This window comes from Epargyreus clarus, unplaced genomic scaffold (genome assembly GCF_041222505.1).
Source record: "Epargyreus clarus isolate Ecla_fem2 unplaced genomic scaffold, WU_Ecla_fem_2.2 ptg000008l, whole genome shotgun sequence".
NCBI classification, from domain to species: domain Eukaryota; kingdom Metazoa; phylum Arthropoda; class Insecta; order Lepidoptera; family Hesperiidae; genus Epargyreus; species Epargyreus clarus.
The window spans coordinates 14248285-14272809 of record NW_027332216.1 but is presented as its reverse complement, the minus strand read 5'-3'; the positions used below and the strand labels follow the sequence as shown (position 1 = coordinate 14272809).

General features: G+C 35.4%; 2 protein-coding genes across 2 annotated transcripts; one reads left to right on the top strand and one right to left on the bottom strand.

Annotated features, from left to right (window-relative positions):
• Positions 1–30: 30 nt before the first annotated feature.
• LOC140744544 (uncharacterized) lies at positions 31–4963 on the top strand. The gene is made up of 5 exons (XM_073076174.1): positions 31–235; positions 485–603; positions 1156–1332; positions 1750–1935; positions 4582–4963. The coding sequence occupies exons 1-5, from the start codon at positions 72–74 to the stop codon at positions 4773–4775; spliced, it is 840 nt and encodes a 279-aa protein (XP_072932275.1). The 5' UTR covers positions 31–71; the 3' UTR covers positions 4776–4963.
• A 14-nt stretch (positions 4964–4977) lies between these two features.
• On the bottom strand, positions 4978–24187 carry RhoGDI (rho GDP-dissociation inhibitor). The gene is made up of 5 exons (XM_073076175.1): positions 24029–24187; positions 22377–22573; positions 18276–18385; positions 11451–11565; positions 4978–8610 (listed from the first exon to the last, which is right to left on the bottom strand). The coding sequence occupies exons 2-5, from the start codon at positions 22561–22563 to the stop codon at positions 8411–8413; spliced, it is 612 nt and encodes a 203-aa protein (XP_072932276.1). The 5' UTR covers positions 22564–22573; positions 24029–24187; the 3' UTR covers positions 4978–8410.
• Positions 24188–24525: the final 338 nt, after the last annotated feature.

Genomic DNA, 24525 nt, shown 5'->3' with positions numbered 1-24525 from the left:
CTCAAACAATAGCTACTATTCTATTGACAGTATTAGCTTAGATTTTATACGATCAGTTGGTCTATACTAAAATGTTTAGGACGAGTATTATTATTATATTTGTAGTAGTTGTCGGTAAAAGTAATCAGAAAAATTCTAAAGATCAAGAAAGTTCCATGATAGATATAATCGATCTTACGTATCCGACCACTTGGGAAGGTTTGTCTGATTTCTATGGAGCTATGGAGAAAAGATGGTGAGTAAATTAAAGCAAGCATCTTCTTAATCAATTTATAGCGACTGCGATAGTACTAAGCTGTGATAGCATAGTGGTCTCTACCTTTCGATCAAGGCATCGGAGGTTCAGGTCCCAGATCCCACCTCTGATTTCTCAGAATTAACTACAATTTAGGCAAATGGTACTATTTTTTATTACAGAAATAACTTCGACTCCTCCACGTCGATAGTTCATTTACTTAACTTTTTACTTATTATATCCTGTCAGGAAAATCTGCGTTAATTGCGGCATACCCGGGCTTGGCACCGCAATTCATATGGGGCACACTAGCTACGAGGGTTCCGTGAAACCAGCTGTGATTCCAACGGAGTACCTCTTAACTAGATGTAAGTTTAATTACGTGTGAACTAGCTATGTCTGTAATTTATTATTTTGATAATTACTTAATATACTTTAAGATTTATATAATATCTAGAAATATATAACTTTTGAAATGATTTTTGTTGAATATGAGGCGTTTGAAAAAAATTATAAGAGCGTTTTATTTAAAATTTAAGTAACTGATAGTCTAAGTTTTCTAAGTCAAGATAGACACGGCCATCAAAATAGATAAAGTACAGTCTGTAGTAACTACAGTTATTATCTTTTCGTATAAGTTACACAAAAAATGAAACTATTTGGGTAAGATACATGAACATGACCCACATATTTTGAAGAAATGGGTCTACTTACGGTTACTGTCCTGATCTATTTGAAGTACTGATTTTGTCTAAGGAAAGAAACCTTGGCTTTTACCAATCATCAAACAGGATACCTAACACAAGTACAGACACTAAAGTAACTTATATATGAATCACAAAACTATTCATTTCAACTTTATCACCTACATAAGAAGAACCAAACATTTGTCTTCGCTAATAAATACGATTTTTCAACAGTAGAAATAATCGACGTCAGCTACTTGGCTAAGCTGGATCCTGATTTATCCCTGAGCCTGGATGTGGCTCGGCAGTGGTCGATACTGAAGCGAGACCCCAAAGAGTCGACCTTACTCCTCTTCAAGTTTGGATGGAAACAGACCAGCACTAAACGGCAATGTGTTTGCAGGATTCCTGGTGAGATAAACTGCATTTCAAGTAGACTCATTGACTCACTACATAGTAATTAATTAGAGGCTATATTTTATAAAATAAAAATAGCAAACATTCAGTATAATTGACTGAAAATAGCCACTGCCACCCATGACATCTGTAATCAACAGTAAATGTTAGCCTTGTGACGTCGTCCACAGATGCGTCCTAACATAGTCCACGTTGAAATATAATTGTCACACCGTGAAACCACAGCTAGAACACTCTTGTTTGTTATAAGGCCGTAGTATCTAAAGTAAAACCACAAAAAAGTAATATTTAAAAAGGTTTCTTAAAGTTGCTAGATATAATTACAGCCAAGAGTGGAGAACTCTGAAGACTTATCTTATAATGGTACAGGCGATTATTTCAAATGCCAAAACATAGGTTATGTTTATCCAGGTATAAGCTACGAACTAGCCGATTGGATAGCGTCGAACCTGAGCCACGTAGTAGGAATCGGTACCGATGCACCAACATTGGAAACGCATGAAACCAGGGAGTTGTCAGCGAGAACAGTTTCCAACGTCCTGGGGAAGAGTGGCATTTACATCATCGCGAATGTTCACTTACGGAAACGACTGCCAGGTATAAATTGAGATAATTGGGTACTTGACAGTTATAACAATAAAATATGAAATATATCCAATATGATAGCTTATCAGCAAACATAAATTATGCAGTATTTAGTTTAATTTTTAATACGTTCTAGTATTTTAATTTTTTAAAAGAAATTTTCGATTTTTTATCTGTGGATTTTAAATCCCAAAACGGCGACAGTGCTGCCTTAAATGTCAGGTGACGTCACCACATGCATAATAAACAAGACAAATAAAAATGATATCGTTTGCTGTTAGAGTTGGTTGAATTTATGTTGTGAACCGAAATGAATCCACAGTATATTAAAGCTGATAGCGTGAATCTGCTTAAAGAAGATATACAATGCAATAAATAAAAATGAATACAAAAACTTCCGTGAAATAACCTATGGAAATCACAAATAAACAACGTAAGTAAAATATTCTTTATATTTACATTTAATCATTTCGGACAGTTAAAACATTTCTTAACCGATTTCCGATAGAAGAAAGGTTGTCTTTAAGTGATTATCAAGCTTTTTAAACTATACTTATATTCTTATGTGAACTGCTCTAAGGTTATTTATTGGTTATATTTATATTTTCAGATCTTCGCGACACTCGTATAGTAACGACGCTATAGGGTATGTGCAGTTTAAGAGGCAGGCAAGTTTGTATTTCATGAAAAGTAAAAGTTGTCCTGAATACAAGGTACATCAAAAGTCATGCTCAGTGTCCATGACTGTATATGAAAAACAAAGTATTATTAAATGTGATGACTGTCCTGCCTCCCAAGGATGCAGCAAACATGATTTAATGTGGAGTCATAGAAAGTGAGGAACCAAAAGTTTCAAAGGTGGTCAGCACTCTGTAGTACATAAAGTAAAGGAAATGGGAAATAGTAGTTCTTTACTTGAGTAACAAGATGAAGGAAGGAAAAAGACCATACAGTTGCTGTTATTGCACTACAGATTTCTCAAAATGACAATGATAAAAATTATATATCTAGTTGTTAGAGGTTATCTGTAGTAAATATTGTAAATGTAACATAACAAACTTTTGTATATATTTATCATTATATATACAAAAGTTTTATGGTGTGTACTCAATAATAGACCCATATAAACCTAACAAACAAAGCAGTCGGTTAATAAAAGATTAAAATTAGCAAATCATGTATTTTTAATTATACAGTCCTGTTAATCCGTGCATAAGTAATAATAACTAGTTTGTTTCTTATTAATTACAGAATGAGGCCTTAAAATAGAGAATTCTCGTAGACGTCTTTTAATTCATTTATTCTATTCTTAACTAATACTATTCTAACTCTATTCTTATTGTAGACATCTTTATAATATATGAATACTTTAACTTGCTGTTTTGTTCTGATTACATCCGGGTTTGATGATTTAGAGTAGAGGAATCACTCCTTATTCTTTTTTCTCATTAATACTTCTATTATATGTTCGAATCCTCTGTCTGCAAGTTCTTTTAACGTTTATGAGATTTCGGTTTAGGAACGTGTATAAGCAAATTTGTTAGGATATTTAGCGATCGTACTTGTACACATCGTCACTGCACACGTCTTATAACTTGTCATTTATTTCAATTTTAGTTATAAAAGCTAAATAACTCCCTATTTTCATCCGAGCGTTGTTTGTTTACAGTATAATGACGTTTCGCCACAAAATGACACTTGACCGCCTGATTTAACGCGACGTTCCGTTCACCGTAAAGAAACTTTGTTTTTTATTAATAAATAGCCCTTTTTTAGAAAAAGTGATCAATGAAAGGCATATATAATACGTATACTAATTCATTACAACACTTTCCCAAAAAGTGTCAAGTAGCCAATTACCTAATAAATTGAACTTTTCATGTTCATGACTAAAGTTTATGAAGGTGGTAGAACCCTTTGTGGTTAGACTCCGGTGGCACCACCGCCACGCCTATTTTTGTTATTAGGCAAAAATATTCTGGTTTGAAGGGTGTGGTAAGGGAGACATACTTTACCGAAGCATTTCAGCTTAGTCGTCAGGGGTCGCGGCACATCTGTGGTCGACCTCAGATAGGAAATTAATCTTCTCTGGGGTTGATTACAGATGTCCATGGCCGGCAGTAGCCACTTACCATCAGGAGGACTGTATGCTAGTCTGCTACTCCTTTATTATATAAAAAGTCAAAAAAAGTGGTGGAAAAGTTTGATCCTTGTAAATTATAAGATTTACTGTAGCCAGGTAGACCATATTAGCAAAACAAGGTTATAGGACAACACCAAACCTTGTCATAACTTACATCCAGCAGAGGACTGATAAATTCTGGTATCCGGATAAATGACTTTGTGCCGACTTACGCATGGCTACATGTGACTTATGTACAGGTAAAGGTGACTCACTTACGGATCACATTTTATTTACATATCAATAATATGACTCATATAGAGACTTTTTTTTATAATATAGTAGTAGACGAGCATGCAGTTCACCTGGTGTACGTGGCTACTGCCATGGACATCTGTAATCAACCCCAGATATGATTAGATATTCCTACCCGAGGTCGGCTACAGATGCGCCGCTACCCCTGAGGACTAAGCTGGAACGCTCCGGAAAAGTAGGTCTCCCTTACTTACCATAAGTTGTACCACATTTCCTTCCAGCACATAGCTGCATGTCCATAGCGATGCCACTCAAGTTGCTAGAAGCCCACTACGTACCAACGCGGCTAACTGCCTTCTGCCCGTCACGGAAAACCGACCGCAAAGCCACCATAGCCCTGATGAACAAACCGCTTCCCTTGCACATTCAGAAGAGCAGGATGTTTGAAGTTAATTTGAATGAAATATTAAACTAAACCTGTTATTCGTGACTATTGAATAGACACTGCAATTGTGTTAACCCCAATTTGCAATAATGACAAGCAATGCTTGTGATTATCACATCCTTATGTCACAATATGACCCGATCAATCGGATCGAAGCCAATTATAATACTTTGAGCACTTACATTGTACAGGAATGATTGTAACGAAATAAAAATAAATAAAAGGTATCGCCTTGAATAAATAAGCTTTATTTTTGGCCAAAACTATTACATTGCATACATCTTTACACATCTATTAAAAAAATCATTACTGCCGTAACAAAGTATTCCATCAAAAATATAGCGAGAAACTGAACATCTCTACAGAAGTAACAGCTCCGTAAACACGACCGTACGCAAATCAGTTAAAATACAATTTAAATTGACAAGCTACTATTGTGAATATAATAATACTAAATATTCTATAAGTTTATTTAAATCAAATCATATATCTTATACTATAAACAGCTTTATTGTTCCGATGCAAGAATCACGTGTAACCGACCAATCAGAGTCGATATAATTATTTTGCGCGTGCATTCCCGAGTCCCTATTGGTCAATCATCACGCGACATCTACCCACATCACGAAAGTACAAAATACGAGTTCAGAAAATTTCAAAACATGACAGGATTTTATTCATTCAAAAATTTATAAAAAGGAGCCTTAGGATAAGATAAAAATTACTACTAAATGCTGGCAGTTCGGATTTAAGTCTATTTTTGACTAGCTTCGTAATAGAAGTAGCTATTTACTTAAATCCGATTGTCATACATTTGGATTCACAATACGAAGAGCACCAGTTTACACTGAAGCACCTCTGACACTCACACACACGCGACTACACACAATACGAAAACGATTGCGATATGTTTTGTATATTGCAATTCGACTACAAGCCGCGTGTGTAGACGAGGCAGTACATCTCATATCCCCCGTACATATGCTAAAGCATCGACTCCTCAGCCTATCAATTACAATAAAATGCTACAATAATACAATGATCGCAGTTGTCGCTTTAGAATTTCAATGTGTACTTTATTGCAAACGCTTATGTCTAATTTATCTTAAGTAGCTAAGAAAGTCCGTAATAATTTTAATACTTTCAACATTATTGCCACATTACGCACAGTTAGCGTGGTTATAAGCTACGTTGTATTAAAAATAGATTATATATTTTCCGTCTTGTTACACCGATATAATTTACATGTTTACAGCTACTAGTTTGGTAAATTCACAACAGATTTTTTATAGTAATTGTGACGATTCTAGTATAAACATAGTGACTCTCATTTGACATAGATTCGAAGTCAAGTATACGTTAATTGGTACACACTACCACTGTATAAATGTAAGTACAAAAAGAAACGTACATTTTGAAAAAATATTGAGACACGTAGCGCCCTCTAGTGTAAGTTTTTGCGCATCAAAATCGCATTCGAAGATCTTACATGCATTCTTATTAAATTATCGCACAGAAGAAATATAGTAATAGTTGTCAATTTTCTCATGCGTCTTACGTAGACGAAGAATAAATGTATGAAACGCAACATATACAAATATACAACATTATACAAATTACGCAGTGTGTACACAATATTTGAGAAATCGGTACCGACATACAGACATAAGCTCCATTTATTCGGCTTACATGGCTCAAATGCTTACAAACAGGAATGCTGTTGTGACCGCATGATATTCACATACAAAGGCTGACTAAACATTTAATATCGAGTTTATGTTTATTTCTCATGAAGATCTCATAAAAGTTCTCACTTACCTTAATTTTGAGGTAATTACGAATGAACATGCACGTATACGTAATGCTGGCTTCCCACGACACGCGATTTTACGGACGTACACTGTCAGTAGTCCATGCATCAATCCGTAACTAACGCACCGTAGGAAGCCGCCATAATGTACTAATCTTAATACAAATATAAACTTTATTGTAGAATCAATGCGTGATTACAGCTATACTATCATCTATATTTTATAAGTGTCAATAAAATGCCTATCATTACACTGTATGGTTTACAAGTTCATCTAAATATTACATTGATAATCGAATCATACAAAAATACTATTGGATTTCAACACCGATTAAAAATATGTTACTTTTATCTATTATGTAGAAATGTTTAATTATACTAATTTCAATGATTTTCGACAGGATGACGATTTTCGACCACTGAATTCCTACGAATCGTAGATCCGATTGTATATCGATTATTCGAATAGAGGGAGAGGGCGATACTGTAAAGATGTAAACATCGTCATCTTTAGCCACTCGGGCTTCATAATATGTTATATCGATCGATATCAAAGGCTATATTAATTACATGAAATATAACATAGACATGCTATAAGACATGACTACTTTATGCTCGATTGGTGACAATGTTTCAATTAGCCGCACTATGTTCGAACCGGTCATACATTTTGGCGCAAATATTGCCACATCGTACCTCTCCATTGTCCCAAATAAATTTGCAATACGAGACTCCATTTTTTTGTCAGATTGACTTTAATCGGATTCAGAAAATCGAAAACGCACCCTGCCTACTTCCGTAACGATTAAATTACGTATTGCAAATATATCAGACTTATAATTATGTTTGTATCTCATTACACGATAACACTATTTTATAAATCCAACATATTGATTATTAAATGTGATTATTGCTATTTATTGAATGCACAAACGGTATCAAAGAGCACTTTGTATAATTATGTGTAACATTAACATCAATTATTATCAATTAATTGATAACTCGATAAATCTGAGTTGTATTGAAGTAAAAATTCATAAAATTATACACATCAAAACGTGAAATGCTAACTGGATTTTGGAACCTATGTATGTAAATAGGAAGATCTAGTGACGTCATTCACTAAATGTTGTCATTCAGTCAGCCATTCGATCGACACGGACATGGTGGATTGACTGAAACTGTTCCCATCATCTGAACACATTATTATTTTATGTGCGTTTTAAAATTATTTTTATTCAAATTTATATTTATCGCAACATTGTTGTAATTTTCTTCTTATGTTACTTTACACCAGTGTAGTCAATTTAGAGTTACCCTTTAGATATCTGTTCTATTCATAGATTTTGTACTTGCCTGGCTTACACACTGAAAGTTTTATCTTTGTGATTTTAAGTAAGCGGGTATTAGGTACCACATGTTATTAAATGGTTATATTTGACAATGAATTTTGGCATATAGGGTTATGGCATATTTCATCTGAGGAATAAGATCACTTCACCTCAGGTAGTCTTGTACATACACCACACCAAAAAATCATTGTCAATATTATATAGAAATATACAGCAGCGGTACCGCCATTCACTTTAAAGTTTGACCACAATAAATACTTTTTTTTAGTAATACGCACTTTGTATAAATGAGTGCAGTGGTCAACACACATTTATCCATCCTTCAAAATACAATTCCCTGTCAGACTAACTTAGCGGTAAATTTAATTTCTTGTAATGGGTCTAAACATTACACCCAGGCCAAGTCATCCTAGTAAAACTATGAACCAAGCGTTACGACGACATACCAAAGCGCGTACCAACAACAGTTTCAATACAAATCCAGCACATCACCAGCAACCTTCCTAGTCCTTCCAATCCTTCTTGATCTCGAAGCTCCACTCCCACTGCAGGTGGATGTTCTTGTCGTCGTCCGTGAAGAGGCTGTTGACGGTGTAGGCGCCGCGGGCCATCATGCCCGAGGGGGCGTCCTCGGGCGGCGTCGTGTATGACTGGATCTCCGTCTTGGGCGGGTACGAGCCGACCATGTGCGTCATTTTGTCGACTGGAATGGGACGAAAGGTTCTTGTTAGAAGACAGTTTAATCATAATCGAAAAGTTTAAAACCAAAGTAAAGAAATGTTACAGTCAATTCAAAAATAACTAATAATTCCTTTCAAATTTGCTTTATGAACATACGTATTTCAATATACTTTTTTAAAATACTCTTAATTTTTTATAATTATTTTAGTATTATCTGTCTTTATCAATTTTTTGCCTGGCATCAAGCGATTGATATGAAATGATTAATAATCATAAAAAGCTTGTAAAAATTACATTTATTTTTGAAAACAAAACAAAAATGTATCTACTTTTTTCTGGATCATATTTATATAACTAAGCATATATTTATAACTAGCTGACCCGGCAAACTTTGTACCGCCTCAAAATCTATTTATCAAACATATTTCATAAAAAAATATAGCCTATGTGGATAATGTAGCTTTCGAATGGTGAAAGAATTTTTAAAATCGGTCCAGTAGTTTTTGAGCCTATTCATTACAATCAAACAAACAAACAAAGTTTTCCTTTTTATAATATTAGTATAGATAAATTTAAAACTGTAATAGGTCATATAGGCTTGTAACAGCTTGAATATTCATCTCTCGTATGAACGTAAAAGCCCTCTTATTGAAATTCAGATGGTGCCAAATCAATTCAAAACAGATTACATTTACCAATGTATTTCTTTAGTGGTTGGTGCAGAGCGTTACGTAAACAACCACAGATGCCAGAGAGGCTCGTTTTAGTGACGAAACGATTACGATTTATCGTTACGACATGTCGTGACGGTCACGATTATTTAATATTGACGATGATTGATTATTTAATAATGAATCAATTAAATGAAACAGGAGTGTATGTTTGTCATTTCAAGGAAACTTTTATTTAACTGTGACCCATTTCTGGTACATTATTATGAGACCGGTATAATATCCGTAGATTTTATTGTGTTATTTGCTAATAGCTGTGCTCTATTTCTACATAAAGAGGTACTAAAATTACAAAAAGATAATATATTTTTGTATTCAATAAGTTACCAAAATCAGATTAGAAAAATAGATTAATCAGATTCTTGTATAGTTATCTTTTATATTTCTATTTTTTTAATAATGCCCCTTTTAAGGACCGTCGGTATAAGATACAATCGGCTTCCATACGGCACTTCGAAATTGAATAACTCAAAATTTTATACCAACCAGAAAACCACTCGACAGCATCGCCAATACCGTGCCAAATCAAACCGGCCACAAAATAAATGTATGGATGCATTCAATCAGTGCAGTGGTTTACGTAAACGAACAGTGAAGCCAAAGATGTTTGTGTTAGCGTATTTTCACCTGCCAATATTGTTTAGTGGCATGTCATTGACGACGTAAAGAAATAGACTCCATAGAGCAAAATTTACATACATAATTTCTCTCTATTACATGTTAATTAAAATTATAATCGTACTCAACATTGTCTAGATTCAAAAATAATAATAATAGTTATCATGCTTAAAATGAGAAGAATCGTTGCTTGATAGCACCATGGTCTTAGTTATTACGTACTTGAAACAGACTTTCTGTTTTGGTGGAAGTATATGGATAACGGCTGACTCACATACGAGGGACCATATTAGTTCTCAGGGGTTGCAACGTATTTATATAATTAACTTCAGTTAGGACGTATTACTACAAACAACTGCACATCATAATCTACGTATGAATATATGAATCACAAAAAAGTTCAATTTTCAATGTCGTGCGCCAAGTTCACATAGCCTAGGTAAAACCTCCACTTTATACGGAGGTTAGGGATGTCCATGAGCTGTAGTGACCTCTTACCGACAGTTGGGCTGCATGCTCGTCGGCTAGTTCAATCTTATTAAAAAAGCGTGGTAAAAAACACATAACATCTACCATTTACAATATTACACTACCTGGCCAAAGTTCAAACCCGGAACCGCGTTGCACAGTAGAACCCACAACCACTACACCACACCGGTCACACCACCGACCATATAAATCACGCTCATTATTCACGCACACACACCCCAAACAGTTCATACATGTCATTGCATACAATACACGTGACACAATTACACCGCGCGCGGAATATTTATAGTGCGCTTAATAATAACGCGCCGTTGGAATATAAATCGAATGATATAAATACGTACCGGGCACTGTCCGGCGGCGTGGTGGGACGAAAGTTTGTGTATTAGTAATGGCAAAGGTTTATAATAACTAACTACACAATACAAAGAACACCATTTGATTAGCCTCCAGAGGCACCACCTCCAGTAGCTACATATTACAAGGTGGCAGAATCATGTTGCTCCGGAGGCATCACCGCACAGACCTATGTCTGCCTAATGACAGCAATGTTGAGCGCTGCTGTGTTCTGGTTCGAAGGGCTGGTAAGGAAGACACTTGTTCGACTCGTTCAAGGCTAAGTCTATGGTAGCAACACCCCCGTGGCTGGCCTCAGTTATGACTTTTATCCTATCTGGGGTTGATTACAGATGTCCAGGGCGGTAGTAACCACAAACAAATGTTAAATCTTGTCAGAGATTGTATGATCTTAGACCAATGTTTTATACTGATAGAAACAAAGTTTTATCATGAGGGCTCTATACATTTGTAACAACGACAATTATGTACTGCCACATTACAAAAAATATGTCATAAAATGTTAAATAGCATTTTTTTTCTTTTAATCTATTAAATAACTTTATCGCCGGGCGAACATTACCAAATTTAATTTTTATTTTTTATTTGATATTTGCTTTAATAACACATCATATTTGAATACTATCTGCTTTGGTGGTAGAGAACTATATGGTATGATTGCACTCACCCGGCACTCCCAGTCTGTAAGTCTTCTGCACGTATTTCAGCCCGTGGACAATTTCCCGCTGCACGATAAAATCAATCCTTATCCGGTACTGCACTCCCTCCTTTATAATGAACACCTGGAAGAGGAGATAGTTTGTCGTTATTATAATGTTATATAAGCAAACGATCTATAGAAAGAAGATTCCTGGGAGATTTTTCCTATGTAAATCAAACTAGCATAAAGTCTACTGGGTGGTAAGCGGCCACAACCACCCCTAAACATCTGTAAGAAACTCCACATAGGATTGACGAGTCAAGTAGCTTAACCTCGGGGTACCCTCAAGACCACTGTGAACTCATGTACGATTCGATATTTAGTAAAATAATATTTTCCAGAGTTAATGCATATTCACGCATCAGGCAAGTTCTAGGAAAATAAAGGATTTTTCATTCGTTTGATTTAATCGTTTGATGGTAATTATCAGGTTAACCAAAAATAAAATCAAGACGAACGGAGTGCATCCGGGTCAAATTCAAATCTTTAAGCAATACCAGCAGAACGCACGCAGTATAAGTTTACTACACAAAGTCTCATATTCACACATAACGGTGTCAGATTTGGCATATAATACAGACAAGCTGAAGACAAACAAACAGATATGGCCATATTTATCAGAACGCAACGTTGCTTTTCTTGGAAAGATTGCCACGATCAGTCAAATAACACCTCATCTCTAATCCCAGTTATTAAATTTGGCAACATTTTTGCCACAATAAATATCGAGTCACAGGTACCTAGTGCCAGCTCCTCCCACACACTTAATCGTTTTATTTTACGATCGTGATCATGAAGTTGTATTTATGATAGCACTACATCATGGGATTGTTGGGGAGTTTATTTTTTATTTAATATAATAACTTTACACACTTCACACGACTTCAAGTATAACTTCATCATATTTAAAGTATGCTACAAGCTAGTATGGAAAAATAAAAGTTCCATGATAATTCCAAAATATACGTTACTCAGAATTTAATAAAATTTAATAATTTCTTCGATACTCAGAGACCTATCATTCTACCATGTTCACACATAAGTTCATTTCATATATTTCACACATGAACACCCAGACCCGGAATAGAAGAGTTTGACCTGAGAATGAACCTGAAACCCTTGAAACCCATCAACCAGACCAATATAGCGACCTCAGCTCTAAATGTCATCGTTAAAACCTACGATATTTCATGTAAATCTTAGAATACCTCTAATGCGAGTTGCAATTAGACGGTGTTTAGATAGAACCAATAAATTACCTTAATGTTAGGAGATGGAGCTATTTAGATTCCACTAAATGCTGTATACAAATATACAATCTCAACGCAATGTTTATACATTAAAGGATCGATTACGATCCATTTAATTCCGTAATAGATTTCTGCATCAAACCCTATATAGGACCGGAACAGGAGTGCCGTGCAGTTGATATAGTTGAATTGTCAAATTTCCATCCATTATTGACAAATATGACTGTTTTGGTATTTGTTTACGTATTTGCCCATACAATTTCCAATCAGCGCCCCTAGCGGATTGTGTAAGAACTAGGAAATCGTATGGGCCAATACGTAAACAAATACCAAAACAGTCATATTTGTCAAAACGTAAAAACTCATGGTAAGGGTACTGGTCCACACGTGTTTAGGATGCACGTTGGATGTTACATATGAATGACACGTCATTATTGTGGGATTTTAACCACGAAGTGACGATAGCGAGGCCACTGAATATGTCGTATCACGTTTAAAAGTTCAAAGAATATGACGTAATAGTCCTAAGCTGGTAAAAATTAATAAGCCATTCAATCAATCGTCTCGTATATAGGTGGCATAAATATGTCGTTATCCTGAAGCGTTAATGACGGGTGAGGCATTGAGTCTGATATGACTTGACTGACGCGTTATTATTGTGGACTTTCAACCATAAAGGCAACCAATTTTAAATATAATGTGACGTTAACGATAGAAAAGGCACTGATTATGTCTCATATTTAAAAGCTCAGTTTATATGATATAATTATCCTATAACAATCAATAAGCCAGTCAATCAATCGTCTAGTATTTAGGTAGCGTAAATACGTCGTCTCCTGAAGCGTTAATGATGCGTGAGGCACTGAATCTGTCGACGCACGTTTAGGTAGCGCGTTGGATATGACAGAAGCGTCATTATTATTGCACATTAACCACAACGGCATTAAATTTTAGATTTTATGTAACATTGATGATAAGGAAGACATTGAATATGTCATCTCATATTTAGAAGTTCAGAGTATATAGCCAGTAACAATCAATGAGCCATTCAATCAATCGTCTCGTCTTTAGGTAGCGTAAATACGTCGTTATCCTGAAGCGTTAATGACGGGTGAGGCATTGAATTTGTCGGCTTGTGTTTAGAAGCTCAGAGTATATGACAAAAATATATAAATGTATCCCAAAACAGTAACAATCAATAAGCCATTCAATCAATCGTCTCGTATTTAGGTAGCATAAATACGTCGTTATTATGAAGCGTTTATGATGGGAAAGGCACTGAATGTGTCATCTCACGTTTAGAAGCTCAGAGCATATGACAAAATTATGCAAATTTATCCCAAGCCAGTAACAATCAATAAGCCATTCAATCAATCGTCTCGTCTTTAGGTAGCGTAAATACGTCGTTATCCTGAAGCGTTAATGACGGGTGAGGCATTGAATCTGTCGTCGCGTGTTTAGGTAGCGCGTTGGATATGACAGGTGCATCGTCGCGCGCACGTCCGCGCCGCGGCTGCGCCCGCAATTAACGCGCGATACGGCGGCGCGTGCGCATGGCGTTTTGCCAGTACAGTCTTGGATACAGGGTGTTCTGATATTCAAATGTGAATGTGGTTTTACATGCAAATTTAAAACTGGTGTATATTTTGTGTTTATTGTGCATGGTAAGCACGTATACAATTGATGTCCAAATTTTCAAACATGATAAATATATTCAAGAATTTATATTAAATGCAATTATTTGTGTCATTCTTTGTAAGTCGTCTTTGGACATTTAAGTTCACAAAAATATTAGTAAATGAATATAACAGTAACTATTAACATAGAGAACTAATCCGCTTAGCACCTCTTTTTCTCCTCTCTGACGACGGCAGTGGAGTCCCTGATGACTAAAGAGAAAGGGGGTGTTTAGTGGGTAAGGCATGCGTTCATAAGAATAAACAGCTATAGCAACCATTAAGTAAGAACTACTCCGTTTGTTAATGTAATTTTAGTTAAAATAAAATAGTCATAATAATTACAGCACCTGTAGAATGAATAACAGACAAGCGCATAGATCATCGAGATATATTGGCTGGACGGCACGCTTCGTTTTGTCTTGTCTGTTGTACACTAGGGTGGATTAGCATTTAAATTGTGGTTTAAAAACTCAGGGGATTTATAATTAAGGTGAACAATTATTTAAAAAAATTATATCTTTAAGACAGTCTATGATATTATTAAATAATCAAATCATTAAAATACACACATATTTCCCTATTGTTTCCGTCAAAGATTTAATGAAATGGACACTTGGATTAGTCGCAGCCCCACACTAGGATTCCCTGTCGCGGATGCCTTGGACACACACAAAGACGAATACGCAACCTTAAATTCATTACAATTCAAATTCATAATTCAGATAACTATCTGGTCGTGGAACTCAATGCCACGCGGGCCATCGTACGAGATAAAGGTTTGTCTACACTAATATTATAAAGAGGAAAACTTTGTTTGTTTGTTTGGTTGTAATGAATAGGCTCAAAAACTACTGGACCGATTTTAAAAAATCTTTCACCATTCGAAAGCTACATTAACCACGAGTAACATAGGCTATAAGTTATATGAAATATATTTGATAAATCGATTTTGAGGCGGTACAAAGTTTGTCAGGTCAGCTAGTAGTAAATAAAATAATCCATACATCCAAACGCCAAACATTACTCCACTCCTCTACTCTCTACTGATTGTAGACAACAAATGCCTCCCGTCCGTAGGTGAAAACAAATGGGTAATTATGCACGTGTCGGGCCGACGCCCCATCAATCACATTCTTAGGAACTGAATCGGAACGGTTACATCTACGGTTGACGGACGTAATTGTTCTTCGAAATAGAATACTAAAATAAATTATGAACACAATTCTAATTATATTTAGACAGATTTAAAATAAATGTTCTAAAATGCCCTCGGTGCAGTTATCTATGCGCGAATCTATTGCACGCCTGAGAGTTCGAATAAAAAAGTTCATAAGAGGGTCTGAAATCCGTGTTAGGGTTATAAGCCACAGAACTCTAATACCTGCCTCTGCAACTTGGCTTAGACCAAAAAAATATAGAAATCCTATTTTTTGCCAATAAATTTGTATAAAAGCTGTCCCAAGCTGCAAATTCACACGCAACTCCCAGCTTTGGACCTCCCCTTACTATCCCTTCAAAGCCTGGAGCGCGATGTGTAGCCACTGGCGGCCACCCATCCAACAACTGACGACGACAGTGACTGACGACGCTTAACTTTATTAGATCAGTTGGGATCTATACATGAAGCGGGTTCGCGCGCGCTTCCCTATCTAAATTAGCAACAGTTAAATGCCAAAGCTATCCATTCATACCTATTCTACTCATTGATCAATCATTGAGAACTCTTGCACCAATGCAGTATTGGTATGTAGATAAGGTATTGCAATTCATTTAATGGTATAAACACACATATAAATAGCAACTATAATACATAATTATAATCTCACATAAGCTCATAACAGCTAATTCACCTTTTAAGCGACCATTTTAGTTTCCAGCAGTTGCAACGGATCTGTGGTCGGCTCCAGGTAGAACTCTTGGCGTCAGTGACCACTTACCATCAGGTGAACTGTAAGCTCATTTGGTTCTACCTTTACAATAATTATTACCTATAATATAAATAAAAAACCCGACTGATACCATTTTTGCCAATCTCACTCCTTCAATTTACAAGGATCCAACACCTAACATGTGAAAATCCGTCTAGTTTATTAAGCTTTAGATGCCAAAGAATGAGACATAAATACAGTAAAAAGAGCATTACCGTCCACAATCGGGGGAAAAAGCGTCTTACTATCAATACGTCAAGTAGCAAAACAGCTTCTAAAGGCAATTTGCAAATTAGACCTCCATGCTAATAGCTTATAGATAAGGTAGCAGAACATTTTGCTACTTACGCAAACTGATAGTAGGAAGGCAGAACATGACATACAATTAGAAAACAGCGTTGTTATTGAAGCAAACACCCTGCAAGGTAAACTGCCAATTAATATCAATTACAGTTTAATATATCCACGTCTAGTGTTAATTACTCTGCTTCGCTTCATAAATGAAGTATTACAAAAAATCCAAATATAGAAACTACAGAATGTCACTGTAAACACTACACGACTTAAAATTAAATTGCACAGGCTAAAATCTAGTTACAGCTTTATCATATAGAACAAGATTTCAGATGTATTTATATAGGTTGATTTTTTCAACTTGGATTGTATAGCCAAATCCGAAAGTATTAGTAAAAGAAAACAAGTATATAGGTTGATTTTTTCAACTGGGTTTGTATAACCAAGTATTAGTAAAAGAAAACAAAAATTATAGTAAAATAAGTTTTTAGTAACGTCCTTTCATATTCTTCTCAATGTGGGATGTAAGATCATCATACAAATTACTAACCACCATCTTAAGGCGTAACCCATATTAGATTTAAAATGACGTCCCTAAGGTTACCATAAATTACAATCCAAACTAAACGATACACGTTTTCAAAATGCAAAATTTTACAAAAAAAAAAATACGCGAAAAGAGGAAAGCAAATAAGTAGTGTAACATACATCGCCAATACAGATGTCCATCGGCGTAGTTCTAAAAATTTAATTACCAACAGACACATCGACTTGCTATATTTAGTTTCCATCGGGAATCGATAAAAAACGTTTACTCGACGGTAGAACGAAACCAATTAATGTAGAGTAGAATCGTTTGCCTGTTCCCATCATCAAAGTCAATCTGGTACCCGCGAGAAATCAATTTCAATGCAATCATCGCGAGGTTTAGGTAAAAAAAGTTTGATTTCACGTGCTCATACATACATATGCACATATGCACACGTAGAGCATATATCGGTTGCTCTGAAATGGGTCGCGTGCGTCCGTGATTAGCTGTGACAACCTGATAGACATTATGAACCATCTACGAAATAGATGTAAATAAGTATTCAACCACCTGTCGGCACTCAAGGACTTCTGTAATTAACCCTGCCATTCTTTATAATATATTATAGCAGTAGCAAACAAACATGCAGTACACGTGATTGTTAGTGGCTCCTGCCGCCTATAAATATCTATAATCAACCCTAGATAGCATTAGGAGCTCTACCAGGGGTCGGCCAGATATATGAATTGCTACTACTCCACTCACGCACGGTAGTTTCACACGTTTACATGAGGCGTTCCAACGTAGTGCTTCGTTCAATTTTAGTTCATAAATAAACCTATAGTGACCACATAACATTTCAAGTACTGTACAAAGGTAAACTAGTCTGCAGTCAAATATAATTATTATATAGTGTAAAAACTAAAAACCACACTAAATTTGCACAAGGAAAATCCTTCGGTTATCGGTAAATTTACAATTTTAATCAATTGGACCATTCAAGGTGGGTAAAAATCGTGTTCAAAGATTCTGTTGCTTACATTACATTACATACCGATACAGGTACATACAGCTCAAGCTAGTAAAAGCGTGGTAAATATGTAAGATCATACCTGCTTCTTTAAGTCAGTGAGGTCTCCACTGAGGTCCAGCTCGACGTCGTCCCGGCCGGTCACGCAGAGCGCCAGTTTCTTCACTATCACCTTACGAGGATCGTTCGCGTCTGTTAAAATGGATTCAATTAGGTTTGGTTTAGTTATTTAATTTCGAAGGTGGGAAGAACCCTTTGTGGTTTGACACTTATTTCTGCCTCACAACAGCGGCGTTAAGAGCTGCTGTGTTCTGGTTTGAAGGGTATGATAAGGGAGACATACTTTTCCGAGGCATTCCAGCTTAGTCCTCATTGATTGATTACAAATATCCCTGAGCGGCAATAGCCACGTGGATCAATGCAGTCTGTAGTCCACTTTAAAATAAGTGGCTACCGATACCCAGACATATCGTATTTTACGGAGAAATAAATTTGAACCCCTAAAAACTGCCTTGCGTTTTTTAAACGAGAGCTAAATTCTGGGTCTTTCACACACAACTATGGCAGAATCACCATTACTATGGCAGAAAAGTACCATTTACTATGTAGTGTATGACATGCTCAATACACGAATACACCCAGACTCAAAACAAACAACCGATTATCATTCACATTTCCGCCTCGCCAGGAATAACACCCGGATCCTGAACGATACGGTTCAACGGTCCCTTTTAACAAACGAGACTCGTTAATCCATCTTTTATATTGAATTAAATTAGCAAACGATATCCAATCCACCTGGTAAGTGACTACAGCCGCCCATGAATATTTGTGAACAACCCCAAATAGGATTAAAGTTTTATGTAAGTCGATCAATGATTGCTACCCTTGAAGAATGTATTGGAAAACCTCAAAATATTTTTACTTTAGCATATTCTTCAAAACAGATCACAAAAAGCGTCTGGTACTTTTGTTGTAACATAGAAAAAAGGGCAGCGGAGATGTCGCTGCAATCGAACTACGTAGATTCCCAAAGGTAAACGTCGTAAATCACACTGATCAAGTGCAGATTGGTAGATTTTTCACAACCTTTTTAAACAGAACCTTACGACCTGGTAAACCTGTCCCTTCATAGTTAAAACAAAAAAAATGATAAGACATTTGTAATATACATGATTAAACAATTCCCAAAAATCTAAGGCATGCCTTTGCTTCAAGCCCCGAATCCTTAGCGCAAGGGTCCAAATTTCAACCACTACATTTTTACTGCTACTCGTATCGATACCCCTTTAATAAATGAGCATGTAAACCCGCAGACAAATTCTAGTCTCGATATATCCTAGTTATTGGACGCAAATAGCTCCACGACTATGCAGGGTATACGTGTGCGGTGGTCGATGGATTTCACGCTCGATTTCCCGTGAATCGAAGTCTCAGGTTGCAGTCAATTTATAACAGACACGCCGACGTAATAATACTGCAAAAGTATTATTACTCTTATACTGTAAAAGTATTATTAGTCTTGGGGATAATTAAAACAAATAACAAGCATTTTATCGTATTAGTTTTTACCCGTATCATCGGTCGCTTTAAAAGCTTTTTATATATCCGCCAGGAGCAGCACTTTTTCGGGATAAAATGTACCCAATGCCCTTTTTTGAACGCCTGACAACGTGTATAGGACAGTTATATAGTTAAGGCGTGAATATGTAACAAACAAACTCGCATTTATAATATGGTTTGGGATATCCTTGTGTAGTGATTGGAAATAAAGCGTGTAATATGGTAACAAAAAAAACCTGTATATCCATAACCTAACCTAAGCTAATAGAGATTATGCGGTCACTGTATCAAGCGAAATAGTATATGTAGGTTAGTGATGGAAATATATCAAAAACAACGTAAAAAGTTTTTTTTCATCCTATCATATGTCTTCTGATGCCATTTCTGCAAAAAACTGAATTACGTCAAAATTACGATTACTGCGTTCTTTATTAGTCAAGCTACAAAATAGTCGCAGAGTAACATTTAACACTAGCGTTAACCACGTAATCGCTAATGCTACCAGTTCCTCAAAAAATAGTAGCCAATACATACAAATTTGTTATAGAATTACCAAACTGAGTACTCGGTAGACAAGATCACACTTGACAACGATAACAGATGGAACATTCTAGTAGCGTTATCACAGGATCGTAATGATAACGGTTTATCAATTTGCTCGTAATTTGTAGAGAGAAAGCGATTTACAAAAGGCGTTGTGCCTAAAATTATATTAATATATGAATGTCCACTTTCCCTCCTCCAATTTCCTCATTTCCTCCCTTAAAAAACATATTTTACTATAACCGTTCTAGTGTTTTAGTCGCTCCAGGATTTAAAGTTTAAATCCTTAATTTTAAACCATATTCGCTTTCTATAACGTCCGTGAGTCCGTCCGTCCTTCTAGACCGACAATACATAACAAACAAAACTTACAAGAATATTTCGGATTTTGGAATAACCACTCTATTTTTCATTAAATTTTATACATTTCTGATATTTTGAGACCATCAGCGTCATAGTGGACACCACGACTATCAGTGGCATAATGGATCGGGATCGATTCTCGGCAAGTTGGGTTTATCATCAACGACCCATTACTGTCCCACTGCTGGGCACGGGTCTCCTCTAATAATGAGAAGGATTAGGCCATAGTCCACCGCGCTGGCCAAGTGCGTATTGGTAGACTTCACACACCTTTGAGATTTTTTTTTATAAATCTCTCAAGTATGCAGGTTTCCTCACGATGTTTTCCTTCACCGTTTAGCAATGTGATAATTAATTTCTAATACGAACATAACTTTGAAAAATCAGCGTGCCTGGGATTTGAATCTCGGACCCCTCGATCGAGAGGCCGAGTTTCTTAACCACTAGGCTATCACTGCTATTAAGTTGGGTTATTTTAGATTTATTCTGTTCTAGGTGTCTATTCGTCGAATGCGTACGTTCTACATTTCTCAGTTCATTTGTGAACACCAAACGATACTTGTAACCTCGTTTGTCTCGCAAATATTATTATAACACAATAGATGCGTGGGCCAGATTTAAAAATGAATCAAAGGTAAAAGATATACTGTTCAATACTTCTGGACCCGTAACCATCGTAACAATTCGATAGTAACGTAACAACGATGTTTGTTTACGTATAAACATTGTTATGGCAACTACCGGCGACGGTTGCCGCCACAATATCCGTTGTGTCGCTCCAGTTCATTGGGAAAAACATTTTCTTTCACAATTTGTATCGAAGTACCTACTTACGAACATCGTAATAAATAGGATCGAGCTCCCCTGACAAAATTAGAATTTTGTACCCCTAGCAAGATCTGAAATTTGTTGTACCCCAAGAAATTTTCTAAAGGGAAAATTATCGTTATCATCATGATAATTTTCATGTTGAAGAGACATTTTCTAAAGGGAAAATTATACTTTTAGAAAATATTCACCTATCCTTTGGAAAATATTTAATTAATGAAGTTGGAAAATCTTGACCTTTTGTTTCATGGTCTTGTTTCAAAGACTAAACTTGTTTTTGAAATATCTAATTTAAGCATGTTGTTAACTATGTATGTATGTGTAAGTATGTATATGTGTAGTTAAGCTTTTCTTTGTATGTACGATTTCTTTTCGCCAATTCATACAGATTATAATTCTTCTTTGTGAGTTGGCAAAATGCATAACCCTGATGATTCTACTCCTGACAGCTGCCTGTCAGGCCAGACTTTAAATACAATGTTCCTTACAAAGCGCGCATTGCCCAATTTATATCGATTGCGAGCATTCATGGTGTGCAGATTAATACATCTTATATGAAAAGGTTAGGATTATGTTTAGTGATTAAATGGTCTTGGGTACTAAGCATTTATGGCGGTGCATGGGTCTCCCCTGACCAAGACTTAAACATAATGACCTTTAAGGCAGAAGGGACACATTTATTCAAAGGTCAGCTGAAGTAATATCAAAGAGGGGCAGTTAATTGTATCAGGCATAACTTTGTGGAAATCCATGCTATTAAGTTAAGATTAAAAGTACTTCACAACAATTAATACATATTACATATATATTTGTAGCGGATTGTCGCGAAGTAGTTTTAATTTTAACTTAAAGAGAGGAATACTAGATAGGGAAGAAATAAACATACCAAATATGACAACTCCAGTCTGCGCCTGCCCTAATAAGGCTTCCTTGTACTTCCTCAAGGACTCGTCCTCCTGGTCTGCGGCTAGGATCTCCTCAATAGTTTTCTCTGGAGGTGGCTTGTACGAGGATTTGATTTCTTCCTCCTCCTCCTCTTCAGGTGTGCGTGTAACCTCGGGTTCTCCGGACATTTTTGAGGATCTATAAAAAAAATGTACACATAAAAATTGTACAAGAATTTTGATATCTATATTTAGTGCAAAGGTAAAGAAAGATACAATCAATTTATTTTTCTATACTAATATTATAAAGAGGAAAACTTTGTTTGTTTGTTTGTTTGTTTGTTTGTTTGTTTGTTTGATTGATTGTAATAAATAGGCTCAAAAACTACTGGACCGATTTTAAAAATTCTTTCACTATTTGAAAGCTACATTATCTACGAGTAACATAGACTATATTTTATATGAAATATATTTGATATAGAGATTTTGAGGCAGTACAAAGTTTGCTGGGTCAGCTAGTCATGCATAAACTTAAAAATTAAAAAGGAACTTTAATATTTATACTTAGTGCAAAGATAATGATAGATACTACTTACTCTTAATAACATATCTACCAGAAGTTGGTGGAAGGTGATTAATATGATAAAATAAAATTATATAAAAAAGGTATGGAGCTTAAAATATAATGAATTAAAAAGATATGTCATCCATATTGGTATATAAATGCAATATATTCCTAATAAATTTGGGATTTGAAAACAGTAAGTAATTAGCTGATGTCTTATATTAATAAATATGTTCAATTAATAATTAAAAACATTGTAAGTTACATAAAGTATAATATGATAATAAATAACAAATCTGGTGTTATTTTACTACAGTTTACCTTTTACATTAGACTGTTAAGCATTGTAACTGAATTTGCTTATATTTTTATCACAGTTTCATCCTTAAACATATTTTCTAAATTTGTATTAGTGTGGCCTAATACACACATATTAATTGCAATACTGTTCCTTGTACATTATGTGTGCTTATTAGTTATTCCATATATTGAAGTAATTATAACATTTAATTAATTTTTCCCAAAAATAACAACCACACAAGTATAACAAAAGTTTATAATTCTGAGGGAAAACGTGAGAATTTGGCTGAGTGGTAATTTTCTGTGATGTTTCCAAATCGTATAAATTGCGATGACTCATACATTATCTGTGTGAACTGCAACATGTCATTTATCAACGAAAAATATTTTTTTTAACCGAACGCCGCTCGTTTTTTGTCGGCAGCAATTTATTGACTTTAATCATTTATCCTGTTGAGCACTGCTATTTTACCTGCTTCCTTATTTCACGTCAGACATAGTACATACAGATAATAATAAATATGCCACCAGCGGTCCCGCGCCGCTAGCGTGGTATTCTGAAGACAGGAACACCGCCCCTCACATTAATGGGCGAAATATAAACTTATTGAACATGACATGCGGGGGTGAATTGATGCTCGTGAAACATGAAGATATTTATATCTTATAAGGATCAGCGACACTGACGCATGCTAATACAGTTCACATGAAAACAGAAGACATTAGAGGCTTCGTCATTCTAACTAAACTCTTATAGTACCCTAATGCAAATCTAAACGTGTACTCTACCTTAGCTTCAGTTGCCTGGGTCCAAAAGAAAATCAATAACCACTAAATGTCACAAAATTCCCAATTAAAGATAAAACAAAGCGTACGAAAGAAAATTATGAGCTTGTAAAATCTATACTAAAAACTATAGATCAAAAAGATTGACTGACGGGCGAAACGCTTCCGGTTATATTGGCGGCGACTATTGTCTATGGTAACAAAGAATTTATTATAATATAATTTAGAATAAACTATTTTAATCGAAAACACTTTAAATATATTTTTTGATAATTAATTATGAGCATGTTCTAATATAAATACATTACATAGTATTCAATAGACACGATAACATAGGCTGTATATATTTACGAATTGAGACCTAACATTCAATATTAACTTAAAAAAGACGACCGTCAATGTTATCATTCGTCAAAACTCAAAACATCAATGACAAAATGACAAAAATAAAATATCGTTGTCAATATCTCGACGACGTAAAGTCATAACTAAAAAAATAT